This window comes from Cricetulus griseus, chromosome 7 (assembly GCF_003668045.3).
Source record: "Cricetulus griseus strain 17A/GY chromosome 7, alternate assembly CriGri-PICRH-1.0, whole genome shotgun sequence".
Lineage (NCBI taxonomy): Eukaryota > Metazoa > Chordata > Mammalia > Rodentia > Cricetidae > Cricetulus > Cricetulus griseus.
The window spans coordinates 2627651-2644987 of record NC_048600.1 but is presented as its reverse complement, the minus strand read 5'-3'; the positions used below and the strand labels follow the sequence as shown (position 1 = coordinate 2644987).

The 17337-nt window shown below is 40.9% G+C and overlaps 1 protein-coding gene across 6 annotated transcripts in view; it reads left to right on the top strand.

Annotated features, from left to right (window-relative positions):
• The window catches only part of Evi5 (ecotropic viral integration site 5), a 130929-nt gene that overhangs the window by 6668 nt on the left and 106924 nt on the right, over positions 1-17337 (top strand). For 3 of the 6 annotated variants that reach the window (XM_035447450.1, XM_035447449.1, XM_027425920.2), the window contains exon 2: positions 12897-13126. In XM_035447450.1, the coding sequence (XP_035303341.1) occupies positions 12978-13126 (149 nt within the window). In that variant the 5' untranslated portion in view covers positions 12897-12977. Of the gene's footprint in view, positions 1-7364; positions 7564-12896; positions 13127-17337 lie in introns of those variants that run through there. The other 3 variants (XM_027425922.2, XM_027425919.2, XM_027425921.2) reach the window with 2 other exon arrangements.

Below are 17337 nucleotides of genomic sequence, written 5' to 3'. Positions count from 1 at the left end.
AGGTTAATCTTATATATTTATTTATTATTTAGTTTGTTTTTTGTTTTTTGTTTTTTGTTTGTTTTTTTTGAGAGAGGGCTTCTCTGTGTAATAGCCCTGGTTGTTCTGGAACTCGATCTGTAGACCAGGCTGGCCTTGACCTCACAGAGATCCTCCTGCCTCTGCCTCCCGAGTGCTGGGATTAAAGGTGTGCGCCACTACTGCCCGGGAAGCTTATTTAAAGTATATACCTTTTGTGTGTGTGTAGTGTGTGGGTGTGTGTATATATGTTTGCCCTCTTGATCACTTTCCACCTTATTCATTGAGGCAGAGTCTCAACTAAACAGAGATGACTGATGAAGGCTAGTCTAGCTTGGGGGAACCTCTGCTTCCTTAAAGAGAACTGAAATTTCAGACAGACCTCCGTGCCCACCTGGCATTTACTTGGGTGCTGGAGGACCAGATTGTAGTCCTCACATTTGTGTCATGCATTTTACCCACTAAGCTTCTCCCCAGCCCAGGGTATACCTTTTAAATAATGTCTTGCCATTTTCTATATTCAAATAACCTTATGAAATTTGTGGTGCTAAGTAGATTTTTTGGGTAGTATTTAGCTACAGAACCTGTGAGCCCTATGCTGCTCTTGACAATAATTTTTAACAAGCTTTAACAATACAAAAAGTGCTTACCACCGCACAAGATCTTTACTGTTTTGCTACATTACAATTGTTTTTCTTTTATGTTTATATATAAGGTTCAGGATGTCAGTCAGGAATGACCTTGGCAATTACTGGTTATCATGGTGGTCTGATAGTCTTTCCTCATTAGAACAAGTCAGGAATTTTGTGTTTTGCAGGTAGAATGTGATGATTTATGGTCTCTTCGGTTTTCTTAGAAAGGACTGTCTGGTCTCTAGTTACTGCATCTTGACTGCTCTGTTTACTTTGAATTTCCAGCTGTCTATTGTAATTGTACTTGATCTATCCCTGCTTAGCAGTCTATACAGCCTTTTTTTTTTTTGGTTGGTTGCTTGGCACATAGCAGCCAAGCCTTCTGTCATCGAAGTTCATTTACCCTTTTAAGTGACCGAAGACAATGTGGGTTCAGTACTTGTTCACTGTTCTTTGTGCTCATCCAACACTCAACTGTGTTCTGAAAAATATTCCTAAAAGCTGGTTAAACTGGCCCCAATCTGGGCTTTCTTTGTCAGTTTTGCTCTTTATTGTCTTGCAAGCTCATTGTTAGGATTTCTGAAGGACTTGCTAGTTCTCTGTGTTCTCGACTGGTGATGAGAATGAGGGTTGAACTAACTTGCTTGTTTCTTTTTTCTTTTTTTTTTTTTTTTTTGGTTTTTCAAGACAGGGTTTCTCTGTGACTTTGGAGGCTGTCCTGGAACTAGCTCTTGTAGACCAGGCTGGTCTTGAACTCAGAGATCCGCCTGCCTCTGCCTCCCTAGTGCTGGGATTAAAGGCGTGCGCCACCAACGCCCAGCTCTAACTTGCTTGATTTAGTGGCTTTCTGGATTTTATTCTTTGTAAAGGACTATTTCATTTGCTTTAGTTTGACTTTCTTTTCTTGTTGATTCTTGATATTCTGAGGCAATCCATTATAATTCAACATTCAAGTCATTTTCTAGGTACCACTCTTGCTTAAATTAAATCTTTAGTTTTTAAAGAAATACCTTACAGGAAGGATGCTTGCCAATTTTTTTCTTTTGTGGTTCCACATCTCACATTTGTGTGTGTGTGTGTGTGTGTGTGTGTGTGTGTGTGTGTCTGTCTGTCTGTCTGTCTGTCTGTCTGTCTGTCTGTGTCAGTGGGAACATGGAAAAAGGCACTTGCTGTGGAACCCGGACCACTTGAATTTGATCCTGGAACTCAAAAAATAGGTGAAAAAGTAGAAGGTGTCTCCACAAAGTTGTTATCTGATGTGTACACACACACACACACACACACACACACACACACACACACACACACACATGTTGCTGGATTTTTCTTGTCCCGACAGGTCCTGCTGCTTTAGCTCCAAACGCTATATTAATTATAAAACTGTTGGATGATGGCTAGGGCTTCTTACTGGCTAACTCTCTCTTAATTATTAACCCATTCTATTAATCTAAATATTTCTTTTTCTTTTTTCTTTTTTCTTTTTTTTTTGTGACAGGGTTTCTCTGTGGCTTTGGAGGCTGTCCTGGAACTCGCTCTTGTAGACCAGGCTGGTCTCGAACTCACAGAGATCCGTCTACTTCTTCCTCCCGAGTGCTGGGACTAAAGGAGTTTGCCACCACCACCTGGTCTAATCTAAGTATTTCTACATGGCCTTACCAGAGAAAGGTTTGAACCTGTTACTCCTTCCTCTGCTACCTGGAGTCTCTTTCAAGGCTCCTCTCTCCCAGCCTTCTCCTTCTCTCCTAGCCCCGCCTACCTTCCTGCCTCTATTGGCTATTGGCTAAAAAGTGTTTTATTCATCAGCCAATAATAGAAACATACACAGAAGAACATCCCCTACACACACAGTAACACACACACACAGACAGACAGACAGACAGACAGACAGACAGACACACACACACACACACACACAATGGCTTTTGTGCTTTCCCTCCCATCGTGTGTGTGTGTGTGTGTGTGTGTGTGTGTGTGTGTGTGTGTGTGTGTGTGTGTGTACACAATTATAAAAATGGGGATGAGGAATCTGAGGATATTAGTGTGGCTCTGACTTGACTATTCAGCACTAAATCAACACAAAGCATGAGTCTTAGGGTTTTTTTGCTGTGAAGAGAAACCATGACCACAGCAACTCTTATAATTGGAGCTGGCTTACAGTTCAGAGTTTAGTTCATTGTTTTCATGATGGTGGAAACATGGTGGCGTGAAGGCAGGCATGGTACTGGTGAAGGAGCTGAGAATTCTACATCTGGATTGGCAGGCAGCAGGAAGAGAGAGAAACACTAAGCCTGGCTGGAGCTTCTGAAACCTCAAAGCCCACCCCCAGTGACACACTTCCTCCAACAAGGCAATGCCACTATCATGGACAGATTGGATATAGCCAGCACTTTCTGTGTCTACATGAATCTGGAACAAAATATCAGTGAAGACTACCCAATGAAAAGATTGCCCACTAAGAAGACTCCCGTACAGATTTTGAAAGCTGTCAATCCAGCATGGTCTTGGCCTTGGTTTTTCTCTTCCTCTTGTGTGAATGCCACTTAATTTCCATCAACTTCCAGCCCACCACCTTGAGACAATACTGGGCTCAATAAAATTGCAGAGTTCCAATGGAGAGGTACTTGAGTTGGTGTATATGGTGTTAAGCAATCTGTGACCATCAAGACCATGTTGGAATTTTGGTAATGTATGATGGAGATAGTGACCTTGTTTCTCTGCCAAATGTTAATGCAGTTCATATTTGCAGATTATTGCTTGAGTTTCTGCCCTGACTTTTCTTCATGATGAATTAAAAACTATAAGCTAAAACAAACCCTTTCCTCCACAAGTTGCATTTGGTCATGGTGTTTTATTATAGTTATAGAAAGGAATGCCAAAACTCAGTAAATCAAAAACATTTTTAAAATGAGGAAGGAAGGAAAACAAATTTTTCTATAATTAGGAACAAGACGAGCATCTGTTGTCAACTGCTGTTTATTTATAGTACCTGAGAGCTTTGCCTGAGCAATAAGGCAAGAGAGTGAAATAAAAGTGATACAGATATGGAAAGAAAAGTTAAATTATCCTTGTTTGCAGATCTTATTATTCCTATAATTAAAAGACTTAACTGCTCCGCTAGAAGACTAAGATCTGATAAACACTTTCAGCACTGTAGCAGGATACAAAATTAACATGTAACATTAGTATAATAACAAAAGCATAACTTTCTGTTATGCTTTTACACCAGGGGGAACTCCCTGAAAACCTTGTGAAAATTCCAGATACTGAAGTTTCAGAAGAAAACCCAAGACATAGGTATAAACTTAGACAAAGTTGTTGAAATCTACAATGAAAAATACAAAGCACCAGAGACAGAGAGTAGAAGGCAGTAGAAATTGGAAAGACTACTTGTGTTCATGGCTTGGCAGAATTAAATTGTGAAAATGACTGTATTGCAGAAAGTGATACATAAAATTCAGTGTAGTTTCCATGAAAATTTCAATGGTGTTTGATACCGAGGTAGAAAAATCAACCCCAATATCTGTATGGAAACAAACTTGAATAGGCAAAATAGTCCTGAGCAAAAAGAAGTGGAGGTGTCACAGTAATTGACTTTGTACTGTGTAACTGTGGTAACAGAACCAGCTTGGTACTGGCACAGACGCAGGAAGGCAGAGCAGGGGAATAGAAAGGGCAGAAATAAGGTTTACATCCTGATCCTCAAGCAGCAGGAAGAGACTGAGCCTGGAGTAGGCTTTTGAAACTTCAAAGCCCATCCCTATGACACATCTCCAACAAGGACACACTTCTGAAACCATCCCAGTCGTCTACCAACTGGGAACCAATCATTCAAGCACATGGATGTTTCCCCTTTCCCTTTTCCTCCCTCCCTCATCTCCATGTCTCCACTGGATGCAAGCTCTCGGCTGGTGCTCCAGCGCCATTCCTACCTATCTATCTGCTGATTGTTCTCGACACCGTGATGGTCATGGACTCACGGTGCTCTGATGTTGTAAGCAAGCCTTCAGTTAAATGCTTTCTTTTATAAGTTGCCTTGGTCATGGTCTGTCTTCAAAGCAACAGAACAGTAACTAAGACAACTGGATAACAAAATGTTATATGTAAACAGTAGTGTTTTATTCAGCCATAAAGAAAATGCAATCATGTTGTCTCCAGGAAAATGGTAGGAACCTGGAAGTCATTATGTTAAGTCACAGAGGCCAGAGATGTGGGAGGTCCTTCTGTATGCTGTGAATATGTGTTGCTTTTATTGGTTGATAAATAAAACTGATTTGGCCAATGGCCAGACAGAATATAGCTAGGTGGGAAATCCAAACAGATAGAGAAAGAAGGCAGAGTCAGGGAGATGCCATGTAGCCGCTGAAAGGGTAGGATGCCAGAACATTACTGGTAAGCCATGGCTACACGGTGATACACAGATTATTAAAAATGGGTTAATTTATAATAGCTAGCCAGTAATAAGCCTGAGCCATTGGCCAAACAATTATATTTAATATTAACCTCTGAGTGCTTATTTCATAAGTGGCCGCAGGTACCCGAGAGCTGGGGTCCAGGGGGACCAGTGGGACAGAGAAAAACATTTAGCTACAGGCCAGTCTCAAACAGATCCTAGGAATGGTGGTGCATGCTTTTAATCTGATAGAGCACTTGGGAGACAGATACAGGCAGATGCGTGCTTTGAGGCCAGCCTGGTTTACATTGTTCAGGACAGCCAGAACTATATAGAGAGACGGTCTAAAAACATGAACGAAACAAAAAACCCCAAATATATTTCCTCATTTGGAATCTGAGGAGGAAGACAAGCTAAGATGGAGGAGGCAGATGGGGAGAAAGGATCAGAAAGGATACTGTGAAGGCTGGAAAGACAATTTAGCAGTTAAGAGCACTTGTGGCTTGAAACGTGAGCCTGTAGGTTTAAGGTATCTTTATTCAGATAAATACCAGCCAAATGCAAGCCAGAGCATGTCCAGGGCAGCCAAATATTGAGGCCAGAGAGAAGGGGCCTCCCATGTGCTCTGCAACCCCTTAAGAGCCCATCCCGAGTCATCCTGACCTCTAGCCAGCCTCTTAACAGGCTGGCTAGAGGTTCCCTACAGTGGCTCCTGCAGAGGACCTGGGTTTAAGTCTCAGTATCCATGTGGTGGCTCACAGTACATCACTCCAGTTCTAGGGGATCTGACAGGCCCTTCTCTGACCTCTGGGCATAAGGCACACATGTGGTGTATATACATATAGGCAAAACACTCATACACATAAATGTTAAATTTGAAGAGCATTGCCGGGCGTTGGTGGTGGACACTTTTAATCCCAGCACTCAGGAGGCAGAGGCAGGCGGATCTCTGTGAGTTCGAGGCCATCCTGGTCTACAGAGTTCTGGGACAGGATCCAAAGCAATACAGAGAAACCCTGTCTTGAAAAACAAAACAAAAGCCAAAAAACAAAAACCTCAAAAACCAAAACAAAAAAAGGATTAGCCAGCACACTGACTAAAACAAATCTCATTGCGATGTGATAGCTCAGTGGTAAAGTGCCTGCCTCTCACACATAAGGACCGGAGTTCAGTTCCCACTGTCCTTCCAGAAGCTGAGTGTGGTGGTATTCACCTATAACTCTAGATTATGGTGGTATTCACCTGTAACTCTTCATGGGGGAGGTGGGGGTGGGTGGGAAAGGAGATGACTCCTGGAGCTTGCTGACTTCCCTGTATGAACAGTAGGTGAGCAGTAGGTGAGGTCTGGGTACATTGATAGACCCTATCTCAGAAGATAAGATGGAGAGTGATAGGAAACACCCATCACCGGGTCGGAGAGATGGCTTAGCGGTTAAGAGCACTGACTGTTCTTCCAGAGGTCCTGAGTTCAATTCCCGGCAACCACATGGTGGCTCACAACCACCTTGAATGTGATCTGGCGCCCTCTGCTGGCAGAAGACTGTATACATAATAAATAAAATCTTAAAAAAAAACAACAAAAAAAAACCCATCACCAGCCCTGATCTCAACATGCATGCACATGTGTGAGCACACATGCCTATATTTATATACTACATACACACAGAGTTCTAGGTTCCATGGCAACAGAGCAGTGTCTTAAGAAAAATCTGAGGGCGATGCTTGGTGGTGTTTGCCTTTTTTGGGTGGTTTGTTTTACTCATGTTTATTTTATTTTTAATTTTTATGTTAATCTTTTTAGTTTGTGAAATTAAGCATAATTACTTTGTTTTCACCCTTTGATTCTTCCCATGTTCTACCCTTGTTCTCTCTCAAATTTATGGCCTCAGTTTGTTTAATTGTTATGTCTCTGTCTCTCTGTGTTATGTATTTCTAAGAATATCAATACAACCTGCTTAGTTTGTATAAAGTTACCTGTATCATATGACTTCAGGGCTTACCTCTGTTTAGTGCCCAGCCCCAGCCGCTAGAACACAACTCCTGTGCCTGAGGCCCAAGGATCACAGTGGAAGAGAACAGAAAGATTGTAAGAGCCAGAGGAACAGGGAATTTGCTGTCAAATTTCATTTCCTATGAAGTTTTGTTAGCATGGTTGCTTAAAGAAGATCTGAATGAGAATGACACCAGCAGACATACTAACACGGAAGAGGGAAGTCTTATAGGGCCTTAGCCTTAAATGTAGAACTACAGGCATCTCGTAAGTCTTAGGACATCCCTGCAAGTGACCAGATTCAAATGGTCTGTCTCTCTCCCTTTCCCCCAAGGGTACATAAACAGTAAGAACTGCCGAGGAGAACAGACTAGCCTGCTGCCTGGAAGAGGCTCAGACCTGCTTGAAGGAGATATTCTCTGACCTGTTGAGCTCTCTGCAAGTAGTACAATGAACTCAAGGGTTCCTGCTTTTGGTGATGTAGCTGCCTGCCTTTGAGTTGTCCCTGCCCCTGCCCCCTCTCATCTCCTCCTGTGAGTAAGCATAATAAACTCACTGGTTTACCTCATTGGACTTCGCTGGTATCATTACTTTGGTCCTGTTGTAGGTTCTCGCTTGAGGTGAATAGATGTTTGTCTCCAGGAAGGAGTGGTTGGCAGGCACCCTAACACTGCGACCCTTCAGTACAGTTCCTCATGTTGTGGTGACCCCAGCCATAAAGTTATTTTCATTGCTACTTTGTGACTAATTTTCTGCTGTTGTGAATTGTAATGTGAGTGTCTGTGTCTTCTGATGATTTTGTGTGATCCCCATGAAAGGGTTGTTGAGCTTCTGAAGGGGTCGTGGCTCACAGGTTGAGAACCACTCACCTAAAGTACATGCAACTATTGTCATAGTCAGTGTCAAAAAGGTTATTGTCACTTCATTGTGCTGATAGGACTTTAACTCAGTAAAATAGTTGGAAAAAACTCTTATTCAGAAGGGAGCGTATCCTTTTATATACAAAGTTGTATTTTTTCCTTTTTTTTTTTTTTTGGTTTCTTTAATACAGGGTTTCTTTGTGTAGCCTTGGCTGTCTTGGTACTCACTTCCGATTTTTTTTTTTTTTTTTTTTGGTGTGAGATCTCATTATGTAACTAAGGTTGGCCTTGGATTTGGGATCTACCTGCCTCAACTTCCAGAGTGCTGGGATTACAAATATGCACCACTGTGCTTTACGTAATTCTTTGCCTTTTGACTTTTGTTGAATAATCAAAAGAAAATTGAAGTAGCTATATTAATTTCAGATAAAGCAGACTTGAGGAAGTTACAAGGAAGAAACACAGTCCCTACATAACAAAATACAGCCATTTCTTCAAAAAGATATTACAGTGAGTGAGGCAAAGCAAACTAGTGGTTTAGAGGCCAGCCCAGCCCATGTGTGACCCTGCCTCAGCACAGAGCCAACCAACCAACAAAACCTGGAACTTGAGTATAACAGCCAGATCCACTCTTAGAATTGCAGAGTCCAGCCCCTTTCAGTGTGCCTGTTAGCCGGGCGATGGTGGCGCATGCCTTTAATCCCAGCACTCGGGAGGCAGAGGCAGGCGGATCTCTGTGTGTTCGAGACCAGCCTGGTCTACAAGAGCTAGTTCCAGGACAGAGAAAGAAACCCTGTCTCGAAAAACAAAAAAACAAAAAACAAACAAACAAAAAAAATCAGTGTGCCCGTTGCTGAGCCGTTAGCACTGGGTTAGCTGATAAGTGCAGAAAACACATTCCTCTAAGCTTGTGAGGATAAACCCAAGACAGAGCACATTCGGGGACATGAAATCATTTTTTAACTTGTGCCTTTACACCACAATAGAGTTAAGTTAGAAACCAATAGCTCTGTCATTGAATAACTTGTGTTGTAAAATTAGAAAAATAGTTGGAAACTATAAAAATTTCTGGAGGTTAAACAGTATCCTTCTAAAATAATATTGGATAAAGAAATTACAGGGAAAGTAAAATTTTTTGAAGAAAGCAGGCTTAGATAAGTGTGAAGAGTTGCACACCCATGTCAAAAAGGAAAGGGATAAAGTCCCAAGCTTCTAGTTCGGAGAATGAAGAAAGGCTCCCGTGTAAGCCTAGAGCAAGTGGAAGAAAAGGGTAAGAGACATTATAAGACTGAGTACAAAGATGAAAACTAAAAGCTATTTTAGAATTTTGTTTTATTTAAGACAGACTTTCATGTAGCTGAGGTTGGAATCATGGGTCCTCAGGTTTCTGTGGTAAGCAGACCTGGAGCAACTGTCAGGTGCCGCCTGTAGGGCAGGGCTTGAGCAGTGGACTGTGCCTGCCCATTGTGCTCTTTGTGAGCAGAGCATCCTGCTTGTCCAACCTGTCCCCCAAAGGCAGCTACGCTGCCAGTGTTAGGATAACTACATGCCAGCCTCACTGGTCTGGTTCATCATTCCTGGCCCACCTCACTAGCAATGGGGTAGGTCACATTGCAGGGGTGGCATTCACATTGGGAACCTGCTGGAATTTTTTCATGTATGGACCCGACTTTTCTTTTGGTTGTATTGTGTTTTGTTTTAGACCAGGCTGGCCTGGAACTCACAGAGATCCACCTGCCTTTGCCTCCTGAGTGCTGGGATTAAAATGCTGGCTTAGTTTATAGGTCTTAATGGCCACTGCAGTGTCTGCACAGCTGACAGTTCCATCAGTACATCCAAACTTTTGTTTTGCAAGAGTCAAAATTGATTACGTGTTTTTCTCAGAGGTTTTGTTGGCTGGGACAAACACATAGTTCTCTCCTAACTTCTTGGCACTCAGCTGGCTGCCACCTCCAGCTGTACCAATGGCATGTCATCCCTGATAGCAGGATTAGGGCAAACTAGGCAGTCATAGATTTGCAATCCGATAGCTGTGCTGGGTTACCTAGAGCCTATTGGTCTTTTGTCCTGAGGGGCTAGGACCTGGAGCCTTGACTTCCACAGAAAACAAGTCTGTTGTGGGAGCCTTGACCTTCCACAGAAAACAAGTCTGTTGTGGCTGGCTTCCACTTGTTGCTGGCATCATATTCTTTGATGCCCTTATTGGACTTGAAGGAGGATGTGAGATTAAGGTCCCTGGAAACCCTTCAAGATGGTCTGTTGCTTCTTTCCAGCCTGGTCCCACAAATAAACACATGGTCTCTAAATTAATTATAAAACTGTTGGCCAATGGCTAGGGCTTCTTACTGACTAGCTCTCTCAATTATTAACCCATTTCTATTAATCTAAGTATTTCCACATGGTCTTATCTTACCAGAGAAGGATCTGGACCTGTTACTCCTTCCTTGGCTACATAGTATTACCTCCTCGAGGCTTCTCTCTGTATCCTCTATGCAGCATTCTTCTCCGCTGGTAGCCCCGCCTATACTTTCGGCCTGGCTATTGGCCAACTAGTGTTTTATTCATTAACCAGTAAGAGAAGCATATATACAGAAGGACATCTCCCACCAATGGCCAGGTGTTTGGTGTGTTGAGTTAGCTCTTCCAGAGCTAGTTGCTGTTGTTGGCAGACATGACTAGTACAGATTGTAGCTGTTGGTGTGGAAGTTCAGATCACCAGACCAGAATGCAGGGTGGTTCTGTGTTGGGAGTCATTGGGTTCATGATGTGTGAAGACTAAATCCACATCGAAAGTAACAACACTGGTGCCCTTAGAGAGGTCAGGTTTGGTGGGAGGGTGACACAGAGCATTGAGCCATCAAGGAGAGGGGAGTGTGGTAGAGGAGCAGAGGAGAGCAGATTTAGAAATTTGAGCTAATTAAAACTGCTAATTGAGCAGTTAAGAGAACTGGTTGCTTTTCCAGAGGACCGGGGTTTGAGTCCATAATGTGGTTCACAACCATCTACAACCCCAGTCCCAGTGGATCTGACACCCTCTTTTTGCCTTCATAGGCATTGCATTCATGTTGTGCACAGCCACAGACGCAGGCAAAACACCCATATACTTAAAATCAAAATATATGCTATGAAAGTAAAAACAAAACAAACCCTAATATTGTATATGTTGGCACACAGTGTGTATGCCCCAGCACTTGGTGTGGGAGTCACTTTGTTCTCTGCTTCCATCTTTACATGGTTCTGGGATCTGAACTCTGATATCTAGGGTTATGCAACAAATGCCATTACCTGTTAAGCCCTTTTCTCCCAGCTCCTCATGTCACAAGGAGCCCTGTACCCATTTCTTCTCTCCTGTAAATTGTTGACTTTTTGTCTCTGTATCTGCCCGATATATATATATATATATATATATATATATATATATTCTTTTTGATATATATATTCACATTTTCAGTGTTCACTTTTCAGAATAAATGTGTAGCATGTTTGTGAGGTGGATAAGAACTTCACAACATGTTTGCGTTGTGAGGTTCATGGTTTAAAAAAAAAGTTTGGAAGTAGGCAGTTGGACAAGTAGGGCTAATGGGCGAGAAGGACGCAGTCAGTGTGAAAGGTAACTAAATCCCATGGAACGTGTGTCACCACTGCCCAGCCAGCTTTAGTATTCTTGGATCCCTCTGGTGAACTGTGAGGGTCTGGGTCTGTGAGTTGGCAGTAGTTGTTTGGAGGTGAGGGTAGGATATCTGGAAGGAAGCAAACTGAACAAGGAATCTGCCCTGTACCTGTTTGCTTTGGGTCCTATGCTTCATCCTGCTTGTTTTTCTTGTGGGCTTTCTCCTCAATAACCATGGCCAGATGGCCTCTTGTATAATGCTGTTCAAGAAGGAAAGAAACTCTATAGGGAGGGGTACTGGAAGCTAAACAAAAGCAAGAGACATCTTGGGGCAAATCTTTGCCTCATCAGTACTCGAAGCTGGGTCTTTCTGTATTAGATGCTTTACTGCTGTGTCGAATGCCTTAATGTGTCTTAGAATTTCTTCTCCATATTATTGGGTTGAGGTATTGGATGTGGGGAGAGGCCACCATTTTATAGCTTTGGACATTCCATAATGAGAGTACTGTTTACTGTCAGATGTTGGGGTAGGATTTTATGCATGCATTGGTGTTTTAGTGTCTGTGAGTGAATACATAAACTTAAGTACATAAACTTAAGGGTGGCTGGCATTATTTTAATTCAGAAGAATGTTTATTGTGCTTCAGCCTTTTCCCCTGCCACATAAGACTTGAGATCTTTTCAAAGATCAGATAAGTTCTGCATGACTTACAATCTTTATGGCTACTTATGTCACAATCAAGACTTTTTAAAAAATTACTGTGTGTGTGTGTGTGTGTGTGTGTTTACACTTATGGTCACGTGTGGTGGACAAAGAACAACTGAGTTTGTTCTTACTTTTTATTGAATTCTGAAGATCAAACAGACGCTAGGCTTCCGTGGCAAGTGTGTTTACTCACCAAGCCATTTTGCCAGCCCAGAAGCTCTTCATAAGAAACATTGTGTCAGGCAGTGGGCGCACACCTGTAATCCCAGCACTAGGAAGTCAGAGGCAGGCAGATCTCTGTGAGTTTGAGGCCAGCCTGGTCTACAGAGCAGTTGCTGTTCTTTAGAGGACCCCAGTTTGGTTCCCAGCGCTTGCGTGGCAGCTCACAACCATGTGTGAATCCTGTTTCGGGATCTGACACACTCTTCTGGCTTCTGAGGGAATCAGGCACGCATGTGGTATCTATACACATATGCAGGCAAACATATAAAATAAAAATGAATAGGTTCCCCCAACAACAACAACAGAAAGGTGAAAGAAAGTTCCAAAGTCTGGGCGGTAGAATAATGGTAGCAAAAACAAGTTTAACTTTTATCACCTCAATGAGTTTTGAGTAAAATTTTGCAGGATCACTGAGTTTGTGGTAATGATTACAATACAACTAAAATGCGCTTTTTATTCTGTTCTTAGGTGGCGACAGAAAAGGTGGCAGAAAAGCTGAGTTCTACTCTCTCATGGGTGAAGAACACAGTCTCGCATACAGTCAGTCAGATGGCCAGTCAGGTGGCAAGCCCATCTGCTTCTTTACATACTACATCCTCATCTACCACACTGTCAACACCAGCACTTTCACCGTCTTCCCCATCAAAATTGAGTCCAGACGACTTAGAACTCCTGGCTAAGCTGGAAGAACAAAATCGGTGAGCGAAATTGCTGTGCTTTTCTCTTCTTGGTTATCATACAAACCAAATCACTGTCAATTTAAATATTCATTTCTACTGAGAATATTTGTTTCCTGGTTTCTGACCCCTTGTTTATCAGAATTACTGAACAGACAGGTTCCAACATTCCTTTGAGGAGGTTAGTCAGACTAAGATTTACCTTCAGCTAATAGCAATCTAGATTTTTCTTGGTGTCGCAGACTCTCTACACCATTCTTGAATTTATGAATTATTAAGGCAAAACTATCATTTTTAATTATTTTCAGTGCTGGGGATTGACCCCTCAGGCCTTACTGTGTTAGACAGATGCTCCCGTAAAGGCCTATGTACCATCTATACTTTTTTATTCAAACTTTCTAAGTGGTTCCGTTTGGTTAAAGTATAAAAGAATTCAGTCTAGTATGAGTAACTGATTTGTATTTTAGAGTGGGAAATCTCGTGGAAGGCAAGGTATCTCACTCTCATCAGGAGTATGAGATACAGATATTGTTTCTTCTTCGAGGAGTCTGGATCTTTTGTGCTGTTTACTCTGTGGTTAAACTTTGAACTCTCTGGACCTGGGTGTGGGCACACAATTGTAATCCCAGCACTCGGGAGGCAGAGGCAGGCGGATCTCTGTGAGTTCGAGACCAGCCTGGCCTACAAGAGCTAGTTCCAGGACAGTCTCCAAAGCCACAGAGAAACCCTGCCTCAAAAAACCAAAAAAAAAAAAAAAAAAAGCTGTGACATTATGTGCCTCGGCAGGGCACTAAAGACTGCTGTCCTTCACATCCTTTTGTGAATGACATCCAAAGAGTCCTAGAACTCACTCTGTAGACGAACCTGACCTCACACTCAGAGACATTTGTCTTTGTCTCCTTAAGTACTGGGATTACAATCGTCTGCCCACACCCAGACCCAAACCTATTAAGTTTCTTTGCCTGATCATAATTACTCAGATACTTTAGACAAATATCAGTTGTTTATAGATGTTTGGGTCTGTATCTGTACTCCATTTCACTATTTTTTTGGTTTTAAGGTTGTACTGTATTGTCTTATTTATTATAGCTTTGTAATAGGTTTGGAAATCAGATATTAGTCTCCTTTGGTAGTTTGAATAAGAATGTCCTACAGGCTCATATATTTCAATGCTTGGTCCCTAACTGGTCTTGGAAAAGATTAGATGTGTCACTAAGGGTGGCTTTTGAATTTACAAAAGCCCATGCCAGGCCCAGCAAAAGATATATTTAATTTCATTAAAACAACAATAACCCAAATATAATGTCATACTTGAAGATTTTGCTTTCTTCCTCCTCTTTGGCCGTGCCTCCCTCTCATTTCTTGGATCTCTGTGATAGTTGGTAAGGAAGTTGTGTATTTTACAAGTCTAAAAGTAAAAAGTACTTGACACAATTGCTGCCCGTGAAACCACAGTAGATATTCTTACTTAGGGTGTACGATTTCCTTCCCCACATGGAGATACCACTCTGATTGTGTCTTTAACTGTTTAAGAGATGGAAAATCGGGCAGTGTTTTGGAAAATTAAAATGTAAGAAGCATGAGAATAGAAAATTATTTTCTTTTATATGGTTTTATTGCAACTATATCTTTAAAAAAGTAAGTGTACGTGGCAACCCCAGAAAAATGGGAAGAAATGGTTCAGTGTAATATCAAAGATTTATTTGAAGAAAGTTAATAATTGATAGGCTTAAGTTAAAATAGGACAGCTGTTTTTGGTTTGTTTTAAAATGTTTTTCTTTTTCATATTAAAAATACAAAGGCATTGGTAGAGATGAATTTAAGGAGGTAAGTTTAAAGTGTGATGGTATATTTTAGTTCAAAGGGGAAATATTACTGTTTTAAAGTTTGAACTACCTATTTATGAGTTTTAAAATTTTGGTAAAGCAATCTTGTTTATTTCCTTTTACTTGCTTAATTTTACTTTTTGGCATTTCTTTCAGGCAATACTACAATGATAAAACAGAAACATCTTTATACTAAATATATTTTATGTTTTTAAGATAAAATTACTGTGAATCTTTGATACCCTAGTTTAATGTCCACACTGGATCTATACTGTTGAGTGTTTTAGTCACTAACCCATGGCTGCTGGGCACTTGAGATATGGCTCATCTGACTCAGACGTGCTGTTAAGTTTAAACCATGCCAGGTTTTTGAAGGCTTATTTTGAAAAAGTAATATGACATTACTTTTAGGAAAACGAGTACATGTTAAAATGACATTTTCTTTTTTGAAATGACATTTCTTTATATTGCATAAAGTAGCTCTATGTGCTGGTTCATGCTTGTAATCCTAGCGCTTGGAAGGCAGAAGGATCACTACAAGTTCCAGGTCAGCTTGGGCTATAAAGTGGGACCTTATCTTAAAATAAATAAAGAAGCCCAAATAAATAAAATAATAAATTATAAAAGTTGGTAACTTTTAATCCTTCAAAATATAGCTACTGCCTGGAACATTGAAAGCTGTATAAGTGGCTTGCATTATATTTCTGTTGTATAGTCTGGTCTAGGTGGTCTAATGTTCATTAAATACTTAAAAATGCATAAAAGCAGCGTAACCTCAGTTTCCCCAAGGTTACTGTCTATAAAATATCCAGCAAAATTCATTAACAAATGAAAAGCTTTCAAGCAAAACAGATACTTTCAAGTCTATGTAAAAAATATATCTTTAAAAAATATTTATTTTATATGTATGAGTGCCTGACTAAATGTGTGTGCAATACTTGTGGAAGCCAAAAAAAGGTTAAAAGGGTGTTGGAACCTTGGACTGGGACTAATTGTGGTTGTGAGCCAACGTGTGTGCTGGACCTGAACCTGTCCTCTGTAAGAGCAGCAAGTGCTTTTAACCACTCGAGCCATCTCTCCAGCCGTCTGTGTGTGTTGTGTGTGTGTGTTGTGTGTGTGTGTGTAAATAACATGTATATAAATTACAACAACAATGCATTATATATATATATAGGATGTATATATATTATAGGAAAACAGCATTTCATTTGAATTGGTTTTGTTTTTCTGAGTTTTTTTCTTTCGGTGAAGGCGGGATTTTATTTAGATTCTCACATGGTAGCTCAGAATTTCCTAGAACATAGTGTGTAGTCTAGGCTGGTCTCATGCCTCAGCCTCCTCGGTGCTGGGGTTACAAATGTCAGCCCTCCTATCTGACTGAGGATGGTTACTCTTTTTTTTTTTTTAAGATTTTATTTATGGATTATGTATACAATCCTCTGCCTGCATGCTAGCAGAGGGCACCAGATTCATTCAAGGTGGTTGTGAGCTACCATGTAGTTGCCAGGAATTGAACTCAAGACCTCTAGAAGAAGAGTTAGTCCTCTTAACTGCTGAGCCATCTCTCCAGCCCCCGAGGATGGTTACTTTAAGTTCTTTGTATAAAGAACTTGAGCTGTCATTCTAAAGAAACAAAGCAAAGAAAGAAATTGGTTTTTCAGAACTGTTTTTTTTTTTTTTTTTTTTCCTTCAGAAAAGAGGTTGATTTTTCAGAGTTGTCATTTTGACACTTCATGTTGTTTTCTGTTATTTTTTTATTGATCAGAGAGGAATTTGTATGTGTTGACAGGAAAACATGAGTCAAGCATGTGGTCTGAATGTTTGTGACTACAGAATTCCTATGTTGGACTCTAATCTGAAAGTTGAGCCTTTGGAAAGCTCTGTTCCCATGGATGGAATTAATGTCTTCTTAAAATGAGACTTTAGGAAGATTTTGGCAGCGTCTGTCACGTGTGAACATGGTTATAGAAGGCACTGTTAATGAGACACAGCTCTTGTCAGACTTGAATTTTAGTGCGTGGATTTTGGACTTCCAAACTTCAGAACTGAACAATAAATATCTGTTGTTTATAAAATACCTAATGCAACTATTTTGTTATAGCAGGCTTAATGAACCAGATCTTGCTGATTTGCTAACCATTTAATTGACAAATTATTTTCTTTCTCCAACATGTTTCACATCCTGTTTTGGTGTGATATTAGAGACCTTGGAACCTTATGCTGGAAACACTGTTCACCTTGTGATAAGACTGTCTGCTTTTAAGTGACAGAATAGTTAGCTTTCCATCTGTTTTTCTAATACAGCATTTTCCTGCTTTAGTTCTTTATAAACTGTTTTAGCAATTTGCAGATTACCAGTTGGCATGCTGACTGGTTGCTGCTGTATCTTGCTCTGATAACCATAGG